The sequence below is a fragment of the Narcine bancroftii genome, chromosome 4 (genome assembly GCF_036971445.1).
Source record: "Narcine bancroftii isolate sNarBan1 chromosome 4, sNarBan1.hap1, whole genome shotgun sequence".
In the NCBI taxonomy this organism is placed as follows: domain Eukaryota; kingdom Metazoa; phylum Chordata; class Chondrichthyes; order Torpediniformes; family Narcinidae; genus Narcine; species Narcine bancroftii.
Genome location: NC_091472.1, coordinates 9840120 through 9859690, shown reverse-complemented (window position 1 = coordinate 9859690; position 19571 = coordinate 9840120). Strand labels below are relative to the sequence as shown.

Sequence of the window (19571 nt, the reverse complement as noted above, 5' to 3'; positions counted from 1 at the left end):
TTAATCATTTAAATCTTTGCCTAACTTCTAAATACCTTTGACTTTCAAAGTCATTTAAACAAACAAGCTGACTGACATCCATGGTGGTGCACGGAGCCAGGAGATGAGAGCTGAGGCCTACTTGCTGTTCGGAACCCATTTCAGGACAACTCTCTTTGTTCTGGGAATTATTTCTTCATCCGCATCCAGAACAATGGGGATCTGATGATGGCAACTCTGCAGAGCTGGTTGCTTCCCAGTAACTTCCTCATGCATTCTGACCCAGTTTTCACCTTCAGTTTAAACTAATTCAGAGATACATCAAAGTAACTGGCCTTTTCAGCCCACAAGCCCCTGCTGTCCAATTACACCATGTGACCAATTAACCTAAAGCATTTAAAAGACATTTAGAAAGGGAAACGTTTGGAGAAGGTTTTTTTTTGAAGGAGATGAGTGTTTCATCTGCTTTGATCACCTTGTGTTAAAGGCTAGTGCCAGTTGATTTCCTTGATCACTTTTCCCCACCTACAGTGAACTTCCTATCAGTTTAAAATTCCTTTAAATCCCAAAACTTATTTATGGTACCTATACACATCAAACTGGAGGAAAAACACTTTACATTCTGCCAGTGTACTCTGCAATCCGACAGCATTAATATCGACTTCACCAATTTCTGTTAACCCCCTCCTCCCTGTGTCTCTTTTCCCCCAGCTAATTCCGCTTACCTGCGTTTGGCTCAGATCCCTCAAAACCTTTCCAACACATGTCCCTTTCCGACACGTGTCCCTTTCCAACGCCGGTCACTTTCTAAATGTCTTTTAAATGTTGCAATTGTCCCCACCTTCCTTCTGTAGATCGTTCCATATTCTCACTGAAGAGATTCTTTCTCAGGTCCCTTTTAAATATTTCCTCCTACCTTAACCCATGCCTGCTTGCTTTAGACTCCATGTGCTGGCGAAAAGACTGTGACCCTAACTTTGTCCCTCATGATTTTGTGGATCTCTTACAAAGGCCACTCTTTAGCCTCCAACACTCCAGGGAAAAAGGACACCCTGACATTTCCCAGCAGGCTGCAGACACTACAAGAAACATGCTGTGTAAAAACAAGTATCATCAGATGTGTGAAACTTGTAGGATCTCATGCAGATCCTTGCCTGTCCAAAGGTGTATAAAAGTGAGGTGAACACTTTGCTTTGAGTGGGGCTCAGTGTAGAGAATAAGTTACTGAACACTTTCTTTGTGCCCCTCACTCCTGCTAGCGTTATCAAGACTAAATAAATAAACTGGTTCTGCTGTGTTCTACTGTTTGTTTTATTACAGCGTGGCCTGACTTTCACATGGCCGTGAACTCAGCTTCAACTAACTGCCTGTTTCCCATCACTCTTAATTCCCCATTTATTTAGAAATCTATGTCTTAATTACATTCAACTTGGCAGCCTCTACTGGTTCCTTGGGCAGAGAATTGCACAGATTCACTGGTCTCTGGGAGAAAAAGGTTATTTCTTATCTCTGCTTTCAATCTACATCCCTGTGGACTTCAGGAGAGAGTCTGGGGAACATGACCCATTTCTCATTGAGGGCTCAGTTTTGGAGAGGGTCAAGAACTTCAAACTCCTGGGTGTCGACATCTCTGATGATCTGTTCTTGAGCCTCCGCATTGATGCAAAGAGGGCACACCAGCAGCTATACTTAGTGAGGTGTTTGAGGAGATTCGGTACGTCACCAAAGAGTCTCAAAAACTTCTACAGGTGTACTGTGGAGAGCATTCTGATTGGATGCATCACTGTCTGGTTTGGAGGTGCTAAATCTCAGGACAAGAATAAACTCCAGAGGGTTATTAACATGGCCTGTGACATCACAGACTTCACTCCATCGAGGAACATCTACATGAGGTGGTATCTTAAAAAAGCAGCCTCTATCCTCAAAGCTCCCCACCACCATGGCAGAGTCACGTGATGGAGTAGTGGCTGGTCGAGTGGAACCAGAGAAAAGAAAAAAAAGTTTGAAAAAGCGGAGCTCAATAAACATAAAATACAGGAAGGGAAAGATAAAGTTACAGAGAAGAGACAGAAGATGGGACCCAAAAGAGAGAAAGTAAGAATAACAGAGAAAAGGGAAGAAGGAAAATCACTGGAGAAGAAAGAAGAAGGCCTTACCTGCACGTCGGAGCAGAGAGTCACCGTGGAGAGGAGCGGCAATCTCCGATGTTGGTGAGTCCCCAGAGGAGCGGTGTCCTCCCGACCGGCGGACTTCAAAAATGGCTCTCAGAGCCAAGAAGAGTCGTGCTTGCACAGTGCGCAAGTAAAAGAAAAGGTTAACGCTGGTGGGAGGGGAAATCAGCTGAGGAGCGCCCAGCTGAGAGACGCCCAGTATCGCGGCATTCGGCTGGGGGAAGTAAGTAAGAAAGAAGAAAAGAAGAGAGGTGAGAAAGAGAATGAAGGGGTGGAAGAGGATGAGCGGCAACGGGACGACTAGCAGGGGGCCGGCCTGCAGCAGGGGGCCCAGCAGTGGGTCGACCTGCAGCAGGAGGCCCAACAACGGGTCGACCTGCAGCAGGAGGCCCAACAGCAGGAGACACAGCAGCTGGAGGCCCTGCAAGGATATAGAAGCAGCTCACCAGAGAAGGATGAAGATGCACAGATACAGAGAAGAGGACGACACAGACATAGATACAGTCACAGAGAAGAGGAGGAAGAAGACCAAGAATTTCAAAGGAAAGAAGAAGCTAAAATAGAAGGACAAAATTTAGATAAAGACTTTTTGGAAGAACAAATGAGGTCATTAAAAGAATGGCTATCGTTAGAATTTAGTTCAATCAAAAGAAAAATGAAAAGAGCTGAAGACAAAATGCAAAGCTTAGAGCTGGTCATGACTGAAATAGGGAAGAGAGTAGAAAATGTGGAGGAACGAGAAGCTGCTGTAGAAATGGAGATAAATGATTTAAGAGGAAAGTTGGAAGAGAATGAAAAAAAATTAGAGACAAGATTTATTGTCACAAAAAATTGGAAAACTACAGTAGGCGAAATAACATAAAAATAGTGAGCCTGAAAGAAGGCAAAGGAGGGCCAGATATGAAGGAATTTATAAAAGAATGGATCCCGAAGGTGTTGGGAACGACAGATTCAAATGAAGAAATAGAAATCGAAAGGGCGCATAGAGCACTAGTACCGAAACCGCCACCACATCAAGAACAGAGATCCATATTGGTAACATTTCTAAGATATACGACAGGAGAGAACATACTGGAGCAGGCAAGAAAGAAGGTTAGAGAAGACAATAAGCCGTTGGAATATTAGGGACAAAAAATATTTTTTTACCCGGACATAAGCTTCGAACTTTTAAAGAAGAGGAAGGAATTCAACACGGCAAAAGCAACCTTATGGAAGAAAGGGTATAACTTTATATTAAGACATCCAGCCGTACTCAAAGTATTTATTCCTGGGGAACAGAATAGACTGTTCTCGGACCCAAAGAAAGCCCAAGAATTTGCTGAACATTTGCAGGACAGGAGAAGAGAGGAGGAGGAGTGACAAGAAGGGTGACTGGCAAGAAAATATACAAAAATATGTAAAAATATAAAGTAAAGATAATGTATGTATAAAGATTTAAAGATGAATAAGAGAAGGGGAAGAATGGGGAAAAAAGAAGAGAGAGAGCTTTGTTATAGTACAGGAATATAGTGTTCTCTGGGGGGGGCTGGGTTGGGAGAATAATGGTCACTGCAAAATCGGTTGACGTTTGGGAGTAAGTACGCAAACTGAATGGAAAGGGGAGTTGTGGTTGCCGTCAAGGGACAAGGGGCAATCCAAGGAGGGGAGGTTCATTTGGGGTTAAAGGGTTATTGCTTGTGGGGATTGTTGGGGTATTTCATGTCTTAAATGTGTTGTCCTATATTGAGATTAAAAAGGAAAACTTAAAAAATGGTAATGGAAAAAAAGGGGTGGAGGTGGTGAAGAGGCGGAAAAGACGTGAAAATAAAGATATAAGATGGCCATGTTGGACTATATGACTATAAACGTTAACGGAATATATAACCAAGTTTAAGTGTATCCCATTGGGAAAAAAAACACAAATAATTTAAAAGACAAAGTTACAATGTTTGAAAAAACCTGGGAACTATATATGGAACATAACAGAAAGAGCAGGCCTTGGACCACCATCACCCCTAAGATGATAAGAAGATAAACACGACCAGATTTAATGTGAATAAGTAGATGATGCGTCTTTTTTGTTTCTATTCCTTTTGTATAAAGATATTGTTTTATTGTATTTTGTATGTTCAATATTTACTGTTTTTGGAGGGGAGGTGGGAAGGGGGAAGGGGGATGGGGGACAAAAAGACAAAATGTCACTGTGAATATTTAAAGAGATGCATCTGTAAATATATTGGTTGATATGGTTCATAGTGCAATAAATAAAGAATTACAAAAAAAAAGACCCCCACCCCCCAGGCCATGCCCTCTTCACTCTGCTACCATTGAGCCTAAAGACGAGCACTCAGTGGCACAAGGACAGATTCTTCCCCGCTGCCATCAGATCCCTGAAGAATCCCTGAAGAATCAATATTTTTTTTGTTTTTTTATATTATTGTTATAAGATGGTTCATAATATGAATGTTTTCACTACGATTCTGCCATAAAACCCTGAATTTTGCGACTTGATTGTGACAATAAATTCTGATTCTGAATCTTGAACCCATGATGCCTAATACTAGTATTCTCCGAGGATAGGGGTCATATAAAATGAGAAAACTTCAATATTCATGCTGTCAGGTTTAAGGGTATTCAGGTCGAATATGAGGGTTTTGTTCTTCAAATCTACGTTCAGCCTCACCCTGACAATGGATGAGGCTGAGGACAGACATATCCCTGTAGGAATGGTTGGGTGGAGATGTCATCGTTGGCTTCAGGAAGCTCAAGTTTAGATTCTGGAAGAGCGTAGGTGTTCCGTGAAGCCGTCACCCAATCTGCGTCTGGTCTCAGCATGGAGAGGAAGCCACCGAATGCAAAGATGAGGATGGACGATGTGTTCGTAAAGCTTTGCCTTGCCTGCAAGGACTGTTTGTGGCCCCGGATGGAGGGGAGAGGGGGATGTAGAGACAGGCACTGCACTTTCTGTGGTTACAGTGGGAACTGCCCAAGGGCACTGAAGGGTGAGTGAGGAGGGAAGAGCAGACGAGTGAGCCCCAGAGAGATTGATCCCTGGGAAAGGTGGCAAGTGAAAGATATGGCTGGTGGTGGGATAATGCTGAAATTGGTAGGAAGTGTCGGAGGATAATGTGTCAAATGCAGAGGCTGGTGGGGTGGAAAGTGGGAACCAGACTGGAGGTGGGATAAGGGCCAAAGTTTGAGTTGAGGAGATATGGGTATGGGCTTTATCAGTGACAGTGCAAAAGAATCCAGGGTTATTAAAGCATCAAGTCCTTTCAGATGCTCTGCAGTGAATGGCCTCATCCTGGGAATCAGTACAGCAGAGGTGGGGCCACTCTGAGAAAGAGATGATGTCCTTAAAAGGGACCATATTGGAAGGGCTGTAATCCAAGTAGCTGTGAAAGTCAGTGGGTTTGTAAGAGATAGTTTGGTGCATAGTTAGTTTGTTTACATTTCTTTACTTGTTTATTTGTTTACACTGTGTACAGTTTTTTTTGGAACTATCAATATATGGTAATTCTGCCTGGCCCGTAGCAAATGTGTTGCATGTGATGTCTTGTATGTATTCTGACAATACATCTGAAATCTGTAAACTGAAGGGTCAAGGATTCCAGCAACTACAGCTTTTGTGTTTCTCTTCCATTCCTAATATGATGAGAGGACATCTCTCACCACACACAAAGCCCTGGAGGGTCCAGAAGCATCCATAGAAAGCAGCAGACACTCATCATTCTGGCCCTGAGCCCTTCGTCAGTAATAACATGATCCAGGTGGACGCCCGAATAAAAAGGTGAGGGGGGGGGAGTGGGAGGAGAACAGGCTGGTAGGTGACAGGTGAATTATGGGTGGGAGGGGAAGGACAGGGATAAGGGGCAGAGGGCTGAGAATGGGAAGGGGGTAAGAGTGAGAGAAGTAACTATTTAAAATCTCTTGAGTCTCCCTGGACAGCTCTTCCCTTTCCACCACCTCGTCCACACATCTGGAAACATTTATCTACCCACTCAACTCCCTCCACAGTGTGAAATGTAAGTGTCAGGCACACCCACCCCTCTTTTCTGGAGGTATGAGGGTATAGATAGAGAAAATGTAACTATGCTTTTTTCCACCGAGGTTGCAAACCAGAGGACATGGGTTAAGGAGAGGTTTAGGGAGGGACTTCACACAGAGAGTGGTGAGCTGCCAGCTGAAGTGGTGAATGTGGGCTCAATTTTAACTCTGAAGAAAAATTTGGACCCGGTACCTGAATGGGAAAAGGGTATGGAGGGATATAGACTGGGAACAGGTTTGTGGGTCGAGACAGAATAATAGTTTGGCACAGCCGAGAAGCGCCGAATGGCCCTTTTACTTTGCTATAATGTTCTATGGTTCTAGGTAGGTGCTTCAAGCCCACAATGTGCTGGTTAAATTTCAACAGCGTGATGGCAAAACACTGCCTCATTGTATTGTTCACCCGCCTCACATTTCAAACCCACGAGACGGCCCCCAGTCACATCATACGTGCCTTCAGCTGTACAAGGAATAATTGCAATGTTTTGCAATTTAATTCCTTCACAACTGTTTATCTGTAAGGACTTTAGATGGCAAGAGTCACTGTTGTGTTGTGGCTACTAAATATTCAGCACGGATCATTTTCTCCCCCCCCCCCCCCCTCCCCAATGTTGTTCATGTTAAAAGTGCTCTTGTTGGAGCTCTTGAACTATTATATTTACAAACAGCACAGAGAAGAATTTGCATTCATGTCGTGGCATTCACAACCCCAGAATGCTCCAAACCCTCCGAGATCAATTAAGTACTATTGGCGTGCAATTATTTTTGTAATAGACAATGTACATTAATCACATTATAGCACAACACCATTACAGCGCCTGCAACCCAGGTTCGAATACACCACTGTAATAGCATTGAAATAGCCAGTTCAGCCCACTGTCCAGTTTATGCTGATTCTACATTGAATTCTCTCCTACCACTCACCTTCACACCAGGAACAACCGATTAACCTACCAACCCTCTTGAAGGAAGCCAGAGCACCCAGAGGAAACCCACTTGGTCAGAGGGGAACATGCAAACTCCACACCCAGCAGCGGGACGGGGTGGGGATCAGGATTGAACTTGGGTGACTGAAGCTGTGTGGTAGCAGCTCGACCACTGTATCAGATGTGGTGACCAGATGTTTTCCTGAGTTTCATTGAGGAATCCATTTGGCCATGACACCAAGGCAGAACTTATCCCCTCTTCTTCCAATTCCATTTTTCCTTGTCATAGCAGGAAGCCATTCACTAATTTTCTCTGTACTTTATTCTCCAACACCTTCTCAACCATCCTACAACTCACCTACACACAAGGGCCAAATTAACCCACCGACTTGCAGATCTTTGGGCGACACGGTTAGAGTAGCAGTTAGCATAACGCTGTTATAGCACGAACCACCCGAGCTCAAATCCAGGAGTTTGCATCCCCCGTCTGCGAGGGTTTTCCCTGGGTGCTCCAGTTTCCTCCCACCTTCCAATAACGTACCAGGTTGTAGGTCAATTGGATATAATTGGGGCGCATGGGCTCGTGGGCTGGAAGGGTCTCACAGCGTGCTGTGTGTCTAAATTTAAAACCAGAGCAGGTGGAGGAAGCTCATGTGGTCACAGGGAAAACCCACAAACTCCACACAGACATTAAAGAAGCATTTGGACAGATAGGGGAGGTTTGAGGATATAGGTCATATTCAGGCAGGTGGGACAAGAGTGGGATAGGTATTTTTGGCCTGCATGAGCAAGTGGAGTAGAAGAGCCTGCTTCCATAGTCTATGATGCTACAGCAGTGCCAGAGGCAGGTTCGAATCCACGTCACCTTCCTTGTCCAGAGCTTGGAAACCAAGAGGCCAGGCATAGATTTGGTTTAATTCTCATTTTAAAGTTGCCCCTTTCATTCCACCCCCCCCCCCCCACCCCTCAAAAACATGCACTCCTCTCTTCCCAAAACTTACTGGTTGGCCAGCACATCAAGATATTGGTGAGGGAATGCTATTAACTGGCACTCAACGCACTGAGGCTTGGCGCAGCCGACATGAGGGTGCTGTGAGGAAGGACCACAGTCTCAAGCAGTCATTTTCAACCTTTATTCGGCTATTCACTCCTCCACCCCCCAACCCAATCCCAGACTCGGCTCAGAGTTTATGGAGCCACTTTCTGTGAAGCCGTCAAGTTTTGATTTTGTCCGTATTTTTCTCCCACTGACTACATTTTAAAAATTATGTTACGTGAGGTGAAAACAAGGCTTTTACTTAAATGTGCCATGGCCCCCATGAGAATGGCTGGTCTAGAATCCTACCACTACTGGGCATTGAGGGGCTGAAAATGGAGGGGAAACGCCTCAACCAACAAAGGGGGAGCAACTACAAAGTGCCACAGTGGTGGCAATGATGCTAAATAGAAAGCAAATGAAATAATATACAGTTACAGAAATATATGGATGTGAAAGTCAAATCAAGTCAATGTTTATGCCATCTGACTGTACAAGTACAACCCAATGAAACAGCATTCTCTGATCCTCGGTGGAAAACATGCAGACACACAACCAGACATAACACACATTCAGACAAAGAATACATATGCATTTCATTGTCTACATGGACTTTAGTAAGACATTTGACGAGGTCACACATGGGAGAATAGTCTGGAAGGTTCAGACTCTAGGTATTCATGGTGAAGTAATGAACTGGATTCGACAATGGCTGGACGGGAGAAGCCAGAGAGCAATGGTGGATGGTTGCTTCTCAGACTGGAGGCCTGTAACTAGTGGTGTGCCTCAGGGATCAGTGTGGGGACCATTGTTGTTTGTCATCTATATCAATGATCTGGATGATAATGTGGAAAATTGGATCAGCAAGTTTGCAGAGCACATTAAGATTGGAGGTGTGGTGGACAGCAAAGGTTTTCAAAGCTTGCAGAGGGATCTGGACCAGCTGGGAAAATGGGCTGAAAAATGGCAGATGGAATTTATTGCAGACAAGTGTGAGATGTTGCATTTTGGAAGGACAAACCAAGAAAGGACACACACAGTGAATGGTAGGGCACTGAGGAGGGTGGTAGAACAGAGGGATCTGGGAATACAGATAATTCCCTGAAAGTGGCATCACAGGTGGATAGTGTTGCAAAGAGAGTTTTTAGCATATTGGCCTTCATAAATAGAAGTATTGAGTACAGGAGTTGGGATGTTATAGTGAAGTTGTATAAGACATTGGTGAGGCCAAAATTGTAGTATTGTGTGCAGTTTTGGTCACCTAACTACAGGAAAGATATTAAGATAGAAAGAGTGCAGAGAAGATTTACTAGGATGTTGCCGAGACTTCAGGAACTGAGTTACAGGGAAATGTTAAACAGGTTAGGATTTTATTCCCTGGAGTGTAGAAGAATGAGGGGAGATTTGATCGAGGTATTTAAAATTATGAGGGGGACAGATAGAGTAAATGTAGGTCGGCTTTTTCCACTGAGGGTAGGTGAGATACAAACCTGAGGACATGGGTAAAGAGTGAAAGGGGAAAAGTTTAGGAGGAACTTCTTCACACAGAGAGTGGTGGAGGGTGTGGAATGAGCATCCAGCTGAAGTGAATGCGGGCTCACTTTTAACATTTAAGAGGAATTTGGACAGGTACATGGATGGGAGGGGTATGGAGGGCTATGGACTGGATACAGGTCAAAAAAAAATGGATCAGCACAGACTAGAAGGGTCAAAGAGGTCTGTTTCTGTCCACAATCTTCTATGGTTCTATGTATACAAATATTAAATAAATATTGTTTCATAAATATGAGAGTCTTGGGTGATCAATGTGAGCGGTTCCTTTGGTCATTCAGCATCCTCACTGCCCGTGAGAAGAAGCTGTTCCTCAGCCTGGTGGGGCTGGCTCTGATCCTCCTGGAAGAACTTTGAACAGTTTTCCCTTTGTAAATAATTTATTGTGAATAAAGTTTACTTCAGGGGGAAATGGGTGCTCCAATCTCTGGGCTTGAAATTTCAACCCTAACTCTGCTAGTTTAAAGGCAAGTGCGACAGGCCATGTCTCAAAGGTTGACCAGAAAGAAGTAAAGTGGGCGAAAGGACATCAACACATTTAAAACCCTTTGCTCATGGAGAATAAATCCCAACACAGGTTACAATCAGTTGGTGGAACTCAGGACATTAAGCAGCAAGGATAGCGTAGTGGTTGGCGCAATGCTGTTACAGCGCCAGCGACCTGTGTTCGAATCCAGCTCTATCCATAACAACTTTGTACACTCTCCCTGTGTCGCCAAGGGTTTCCTCCTGGTGCTCCATTTCCTCCCACCTTTCAGAAACATAATGGGTTGTAGCTCAATTGGGTGGCACGGGTTCATGGGCCGAAAGGACCTTTTATTGTGCTGTATGTACAAATAAATCAGTGGAGGTGGGAAGGAAGGGAACTGTCGACAAAGAATTGATGAAGAGTTTCGACCCAAAACATCAACAATTCTCTTCCTCCCCACTGATGCTGAGCTCCTCCAGCAGATAGCCTTTTTGCTCCAGATCCCAGTGAGGGCAGTCTCTTGAGTCCCCAACACGGATTAGATGGAGCCACATTATCTGGCCTCATCATCTCAGCAGTTGGCAAAGTCAGGCTGCAGGGGTTGGAAGTGAGATTTGAAAGAAGAGTCAAAAATAAACATACTCATCGGACAGATCTGTCTTACTTTATTGTATGGCTTCTAAATTTCAAACAATCCAAATGCACATTAGAAATCCAAAATTCCAATCTTACCACAAATTGCATATATATATATATATATATAAAAGGATGTCTACCCTGTGGTTCCTAAAGCACTGGTTACAAAAAGATCACCATCTTAGCCCAGAGGCTCTAGACGTCACGACTTCTCTCTGGGATCATCAATCCACTTCTAAGACAATGTCACCATTATCATGAACCCCTTGTAGCAGCAGCTCTCCAGTGAAGCTTATCTTCTTTTTCTTTTTTGCTGCCTTCAGAGTCCCCACCAAAGCCTCGAAAAGATTGGCACACCTGTCGTCGTTGAACAGCACTCCGAACTTCACCCTGATTTTACCATCAGGTCCTGGGTACAAGGATAGCAGAACATCAGCCCCAGGGTCACAGTGTTTTCTGCAACTTAATGCTAAACAGGACTCAGGACGTCCTGAACCTGCGCCCCCAGCAAAATATTCTCAGCACTGCCGAAGCCTGCTCCTGAGTCTGCTGGTGTAGACCTAGGGAGAGTGTGGAGTGGAGACACAGCACTCCTCCAAAGGATTCTACTACCCAATCTAACTTCCAATGGCTCAGCACAGGCTTTAAATGGCCTGTTATAGGAGCTGACAGTGTTGTATTTAAAATTCTGCCCCCACCGGCTCTGGGCCCAAGATGGCGGCACCTTTGCTAGCAGTGATCTCAAGGGGTTGCAGACAATGGGGAAGCAGAGGACGAGCACAGGGCACCATAAAATGAAGAAATCCCCCCCCTCCCCCTCCCTGGAGAAGCAGAGGAGACAACCCTACACGCATACCAGCGAGGGGGTACGCAAATGAAGAACACACAGGCGGCAGGTTATTGGCATTCGAGATGAGGAATCCATGCTGGCTGCAGGCTGCTGGCAACTTACAGACAAGGGACTCACAGCAGACTGCGGACAGCTGGAGACTGGCTCAAAACTGGCTGAAGAGGCACCAGGTATCAGAACTGGGATGCAAGAGGATGCCAAAGCACTGATCAACTCGGAGGTCTGAATCTGGAGCTCGGGTTACTGATGGATTGGACTGAAGGCTGCGTGGCAGCAGGGGCTACAGGAGCGCTGCAAGCGAATCCATGGACACTCGGCGACTCTGAGGGGACTCTTTTGCTTCTCTTTCTCTGACTGTAAGGGGCGCTGGGCAATTTCTCCTCATGGCAAATCTTTGTCTGCCTTACGGCAAACTAAATGCAATTTTGTGTAATATTACATCTAGTTTATTATGTGACAATAAAAGAAACTTGAATCTTAAATTTTATGATTTGTCCTGATTGACCTGCTCTTCAATGAGGACAAAATTGATCTGTGTCTTGTGACTGAGCTGCCCATCCACACAAAATTCAATCATAGTTTTGACATTTTAAATTGACCCCAACTTTTTTTGGGGAATTTCAAAATTCAATGTACTTATTTGATGGGCCCCTTTCAATATCAACCCTGAAAATTCAGTATCTGCTATTCTCTCCATCTACCCCTTCAACTCTTGGTGATTTTAGCACCTCCGTTAGATCATGATTCTATCTAATGATCCAAAGCTATATTGTTTTGGCTGAACTTGGGTGCAATTCTGGTCACCCCATTACAGGAATGATATGGAAAGAAGTAAAACACGGAAGTTGGCAGATACTATGGGGTTTTTTTGTAACTTTTTATTTATCGCACTATGAACCATATCAACAAAAATATGTACAAATGTTTCTCATTAAATATACACAGTGGCATTTTCCCTCTTTTCTCCCCCCTACCCTCCCTCGCCCTCCCCTTCCCACCCCCCTCCAAAACCAATAAATTTTAAACATATAAAATACAAGAAAACAACATCTTCACACAAAAGAAAAACAAAAAAGAAAGTTGTCTGATCATGTTTATCTTCTTATCACTTTAGGACATGGAGGTCCAAGGCCGGCATTTTCTGTCAGATTTCATAAATGGTTCCCAAATTTGTTTGAACAATGTATATTTGTCTTTTAAATTATACGTAATTTTTTTCCAATGGAATACACTTATTCATTTCCATGTACCATTGCTGTACTCTCAGGCTCTCTTCCATTTTCCAGGTTGACATTATACATTTTTTTGCTACTGCTAGGACTATCATAATGAATCTTTTTTGGGCTCTATCCAATTTGAGACCTAGTTCTTTACCTCTTATATTATTTAAAAGAAAACTTTCTGGATTTTTTGGTATGTTGTTTTTCGTGATTTTGCTTAATATTTGACTTAGCTCTTCCCAAAAAGTTTTCACTTTTGTGCATGCCCAAATTGCGTGTATTGTTGTTCCAATTTCTTGTTTACAGCGAAAACATCTATCTGATATTGTTGGGTCCCACTCTTTTAATTTCTGAGGGGTGATGTATAGCCTGTGTAACCAATTATATTGTATCATACGTAGCCTGGTGTTTATTGTATTCTTCATAGTTCCAGTACATAGCTCTTCCCATGTTTCATTCTTTATATTTAAATCTTTTTTTCCCCAACTTTGTTTAGGTTTGTTCCTTATTTCATCATTTTACTTGCATTACAGTTTAATTTACATGTTTTTGTAATCTTTTAATTATCATTGAGTCTGTAATTACATATTCAAAGCTGCTTCCTTCTGTAGCCTCAATCTGCTTCCCAAATTGTCCTTTAAATAAGTTTTCAATTGATGATATGCAAACATTGTACTATGACTTATTCCGTATTTGTCCTTCAACTGTTCAAATATTAATAAATTATTTCCCAAAAAACAATTTTCTATTCTCTTGATTCCTTTTCTCTCCCATTCTCTAAAAACTAAGCTGTCTATTGTAAAAGGGGATTAGTGGATTTTGCGTCAATAACAATTTTGGTATTTGGTAATTAATCTTTTTTTCTTTCTACATGTATCTTCTTCCATATTTTAAGTAAATGATGCAGTATCGGTGAGTTGTTATATTGCACCAGCTTTTCATCCCATTTATAAAGTATATGCTCCAGTACCATTTCTCCTATTTTATCTAGTTCTATCCTAGTCCAATCTGTTTTTACTCCCATCTGGTAAAAATCTGTTAAGTACCTTAATTGCGCAGCTCTGTAATAGTTTTTGAAGTTTGGTAACTACAATCCACCTTGTTTATATCCCTCTGTTAATTTTTCCACTGCTACCCTCGATTTTTTTCCCCTTCCATAAGAACTTCCTTGTTCTTCAATTGTATTATTTAAGAAAAGGTTGGACAGGTCTATGGATGAGAAGAAGATGGAGGGTTATGGGCATTGTGCAGGGAGGTGGGACTAGAGAGGGGTGTTTGGTTCGGTGCGGACTAGAAGGGCCTAATGGCCTGTTTCCGTGCTGTAAATTGTTATCTTATATGTTATGTTATTCTCCTTAGTTCTACAAAGAATTTCTCTGTTAAGGGAATTGGTAACGTTTGAAATAAGTATTGTACCTGTGGGAATACGTTCATTTTAATGCAATTCACCCTCCCTATCAACGTTAGCAGTAATTCTTTCCAATTTTCCAAGTCTTCCTGCATTTTCCTTATTAATGGCTAATAATTTAGATTGTACAAGTGGCTTGGGTTATTGTCTATCCTGATACCAAGATATCGTATCGCTTGTGATTGCCATTTAAATGGAGATTCTTTTTTGAGTTCTGTATAGTCCGCATTACTCATCGGTATCACTTTGCTTCAATTTGTGTTGACCTTATACCCAGATATTTCTCCATACTCCTTCAATTTCTTGTATAACTCTTTTATTGATCTCTCTGATTCTGTTAGGTATATGTCATCTGCGAATAGACTAATTTTGTACTCATTCTCCTTTATTTTTATTCCTTTTATTTTCCTTTCTTATCAGCTCCCCCAGTGGTTCTATTGCCAAGGCGAACAATGAGGGGGATAATGGACATCCCTGCCTAATTGATCTGCTTAGTTTGAACTGGCTCGATACATAGCCATTTACCACTACTTTTGCCAACGGCTTGTTACATAATGCCCTAATCCAATTAATATATTTTTCCAGAAGTTTAAATTTCTGTAACACTTTAAATAAGTAGTTCCACTCTACCTGTCAAAGGCTTTTTCTATGTCTAACGCAACCGCCACCGTTGGTCTTTTATTCCCTTGAGCTGCATTAATTAAATTAATAAATTTACAAACATTATCTGCTGTTCATCATTTTTTGACAAATCCAGTTTGGACTTGTTTTACTAATTTTTGAACACAGTCGGCCGATCTGTTTGCTAATAATTTTGCTGTTATCTTATAATCTGCGTTTAGTAGAGATATTGGTCTGTATGATGCTGGTGTTAATGGGTCCTTCCCCGTTTTTGGTATTACTGTAATTATTGCTGTTTTGCCTGAATCTGGCATGTTTTGTGTTTCTTCCTCCTGTTTCATTACTTCCAGGAGGGGTGGGATTAATAACTCTTTAAATGTTTTATAAAATTCTACTGGAAATCCATCCTCCCCTGGTGTTTTATTGTTTGGTAGCTTTCTTAATACGTCCTGTACTTCCCCTATTTCAAACAGTTTTATCCGTTTACTTTGATCCTCTACTTGCAGTTGCAACAATTCAATTTTAGCTAAAAACTCATCTATTTTATCGTTTTTTCCTTCATTCTCAGTTTGGTTATAAAATTCCTTAAAAGTTTTCATTAATCTCTATTGGGTTGTATGTGATTTGTTTATCATTTTTCCTTGTCGCCAATACTGTTCTTTCAGCTTTAAGTTGCCAGGCCAATATTTCATGGGTTTTTTTTCCCAATTCGTAATACCTTTGTTTTGTTTTCATTATGCTCTTCTCCACCTTGTACATTTGTAATATTTCGGTTTTTTTTTTTGTCCGCCAACTCTCTCTTTTTCTTTATATCCTCCCTTTTCACTAATTCCTTTTCTGTAATTGCTATCTCCCTTTCCAACTGTTCTACTTCCCGGTTGTATTCCTTTAGCTCATTGTCTGTCCTCCAATGAAGGCTTCCATTGCATCCCATAGTGTAAACTTATCTTTTACGGACTGGACTCTGTGTTTCTCTCAAAGTATGTTTTAATTTGGCGTTCAATAAACTCTCTAAATTCCTGCCTTTTAAGTAGCATGGAGTTTAACCTCCATCTATATGTTCTTGGTGGGATGTCGTCCAGTTCTATTACTAATAGCAGGGGTGAATGATCTGATAGTAGTTTAGCTTTATACTCAGTTTTCCTAACTCTCCCTTGAATATGGGCCACCGTCAGTGGGCTGATATCGCCTCAAACCGTGCATCTTGGTGCCTCACAGTTTGGCGGGCAGCAACCTCCTTTGAAGAAGACCGCAGAGCCCACCTCACTGACAAAAGGCAAAGGAGGAAAAACCCAACACCCAACCCCAACCAACCAATTTTCCCCTGCAACCGTGTCTGCCTGTCCCGCATTGGACTTGTCAGCCACAAACGAGCCTGCAGCTGACGTGGACATTTACCCCCTCCATAAATCTTTGTCCGCAAAGCCAAGCCAAAGAAAGAAAGAAAAGAAAGAAAGAAAGAAGAATCAATCCTTGAGTATGTCCTGTGCCTACTCAAGTAGTATGAATATTTCCTCTCTTTTGGATGTTGCCTCCTCCATATATCCATTAGTTTCATTTCTCGCATCGATTTAACCATGAATTTGGCTACTTTATTCTTTTTGTTTGTTATCTTTCCAGTTTTATCCAACACTGGATCAAAATTAAGATTAAAATCCTCCCCTATCAGAATGTTTCTCTGAGTATCTGCTATCTTCAAAAAGATATCTTGCATAAACTATTGATCTTCCTCATTAGGCACGTAAATATTGAGCAAATTCCAAAATTCTGAGTGTATCTGACACTTTATCATTACATAACTTCCTGCTGGGTCTGCTATTTCCTCCTTTATCTTGATTGGTACATTTTTGTTAACTAGTATAGCTACAGCCCTAGCTTTTGAATTATATGATGCTGCCACTACGTGTCCTACCCAGTCTCTCTTTAATTTGTTATGTTCTACCTCGGTTAGATGCGTTTCCTGCACAAATGCTATATCTTTTTTTTTTCCTTTTTCAGTATTGTTAGTAGCCTCTTCCTTTTAATTTGGTTATGTATTCCATTAATGTTTATGGTCATATAGTTCGACGTAGCCATCTTATATCTTTGTTTTCACTTCTTTTTTGCTTCCTCAGCTCCCCAATCCCCTTTCTTCCATTATTGTTTTATAAGTTTTCCTTATTTATCTCAATACACAACAACACGCTTAAAACATAAAATACCCCAACAATCCCCACAACCAATAACACAAAGCATACTTTTACCCCAAATGACATTAACCCCCCCCCCCCACCCCAACTTTGGATTGCCCCTAGTCCCTTGCTGGGCAACCCACAACTCCCCTTTCCATTTGGTTTGCAATAATACTCGCAAGTGTCAACCGATTTCGCAGTGATGGTTTTCCCCCCTCCCAAGCCCCCCCCCAGAGAAACACTATTCATTTTCTGTACATATAACAAAGCTCTCTTTTTCCCCCCTTTCTTTCCTTCCTTTCCCTTCTCTTTTTCAACTTTAAACCTCTGTATATACATTGTCTCTCTTTCATATTACTACGTGTTTTTATACATTTTCTTGCCAGTCTTCTTTCTTGTCACTCCTCCTCATCTCGTCTCCTGTCCTGCAAATGTTCTGCGAATTCCTGGGCTTTCTTTGGATCTGAAAACAGTCTATTCTGTTCCTCAGGGGTAAATACTTTGAGTACTGCTGGGTGTCGCACCACAAAGTTATAGCCTTTCTTCCATAAAATCGTTTTCGCCATATTAAACTCCTTCCTCTTCTTTAAGAGTTCAAAACTTATGTCCGGGTAAAAATTTATTTTTTTGTTCCTTATATTCCAACGGCTGCTTGTTTTCTCTTACCTCATTCCTTGCCCGCTCCAGTATGTTCTCTCTTGTTGTGTATCTTAAAAGTTTTATTAAAATGGATCTCGGCTTTTGGTGTGGTTGCGGCTTCGGTACTAGTGCTCTGTGTGCCCTTTCTATTTCTTCTTGTAGGTCTGTCACTCCCAACACCTTTGGGATCCATCTTTTATAAATTCCTTCATATCTGTCCCTTCTTTGCCCTCTTTCAGGCAGGCCCACTATTTTTATGTTGTTTCACCTACAGTAGTTTTCCAACATGTCAATTTTCTGGGATAACAAATCTTGTGTCTCCTTGATTTCTTTGTCTCTTTCTTGCAATTTTCCTCTTAATTCATTTATTTCCATTTCTACAGCTGTTTCTCATTCTTCCACATTTTCTACTTTTTTCCCGATTTCTGTCATGGCCAACTCTAAACTTTGCATTTTGTCTTCTGCTCTTTTTATTTTCCTTTTAATTGCGTTAAATTCAAGTGTTAACATTTCTTTTAACGACCTCATTTGGTCTTCAAAAAAGTCTTTATCTATAGTCTATTTGCTTTACCTTCTTCTTTCCTGTGTAGATCTTGATCTTCTTCCTCTCTTCTCTGTGTCTCTTCAGCTTTTTCTGTTGAGCCACTCCTGTCTCTTTGTCGGGCCTCCAGTTGCAGGGCCTCTTATTGCTGGGTTTCCTGCTGCAGGACGTCCCGATGCTGGACGCCCTGCCATTGATCACCCCCTTCCAGGTCCTCGTATCTTTGTTCACCCCTCTCCTGTTCTTCCCGACTCTGGGCGTCCTCCAGCTGAGTGCCCCGCTGCTGTCGGTCCCTCAGCTGGGACCCCCTCCCGCCAGCGTCTTTTTATTTCCCTTTTGTTTGTGTACTGCACATGCACGAGAAGTCATGCACACAGTTGCGCACCTTTGTCTGGCTCCATGAGCCATTTATGTGGTCCGCCGGTCGAGAGGTCACTGCTCCTCTGGGCACCTACCAGCTTCGGGGGTCAGTCGATCCTCTTCACGGTGGCTCCCTGCTTCTGTGTGCAGGTAAGGCCATCTTCTTTCCTTCCTGGGGATTTTCTTTCTCTTTTCTCTTATTCTTGCTCTCTCTCTCTTTTTGGCGCCGTCTCCTGGCTCTTTCTTGTTACTTTATTTTTTTCCTGTGTTTTGTGTTTGTTTGGCTCTGTTTTTTTCCGGACTTTTTTTCCTTTTCTCTGGAGAGGGCTGGGTCTACTCAACCTGCCACTACTCCATCATGTGACTCCTCCCGGCACATACTGTGGTTGAAGTAAAACCACAATGCTGGAGAAACTCAGCAGGCCAAACAGTGTACTTTATATAGCAAAGGTAAAGTTTAATAACCAACTTTCAGACTTGAGCCCTTCATCAAGATATGAACAAATGTCAGGAATCCCGTCCGAACAAAATGGAAGGAGGGGAGGGGAGGGGTGGGAGGAGGAGCACAGTCCCAAAGGTGGCTAAGGGACGGAAGGCATAGCAGCAAGCAGGAGCAGGAGGGATGGCTCTGTGAATGGAGAGAGACCTGTTACCTCCCACCTTCAGGACTGTGCTCCTCCCTCCACCCCTCCCCCCACCATTTATTTTTTGGGTGCCTGCCAACATTTGTCCATATCTTGCTGAAGGGCTCAAGCCTGAAATATTGGTTATGTATCTTTAACTTTGCTGTTTGACCTGCTGAGTTTCTCCAGCACTGTGTTTTAACAGGAAAGATGTGGAGGCTTTGGAAAGGGTACCGAAGAGATTTTACCAGGAAGATCACTGGATTAGAGGGTGTGAGCTCTGGGAAGAGGCTGGACTAACTTGGGTTGTGTGATAGTACAGATCTATTACCAATGTACATAGT

The 19571-nt window shown here is 42.5% G+C and overlaps 1 protein-coding gene across 2 annotated transcripts in view; it reads right to left on the bottom strand.

Moving 5' to 3' along the window:
• The window catches only part of abracl (ABRA C-terminal like), a 56001-nt gene that overhangs the window by 17366 nt on the left and 19064 nt on the right, over window positions 1–19571 (bottom strand). The window contains exon 3 of one of the 2 annotated variants that reach the window (XM_069930747.1): window positions 10801–11203. The exons of the other annotated variant lie outside the window; for it this stretch is intronic. Coding sequence (XP_069786848.1) covers window positions 11019–11203 — 185 coding nt within the window. The 3' untranslated portion in view covers window positions 10801–11018. Of the gene's footprint in view, window positions 1–10800; window positions 11204–19571 lie in introns of those variants that run through there. 2 annotated transcript variants of the gene reach the window in all.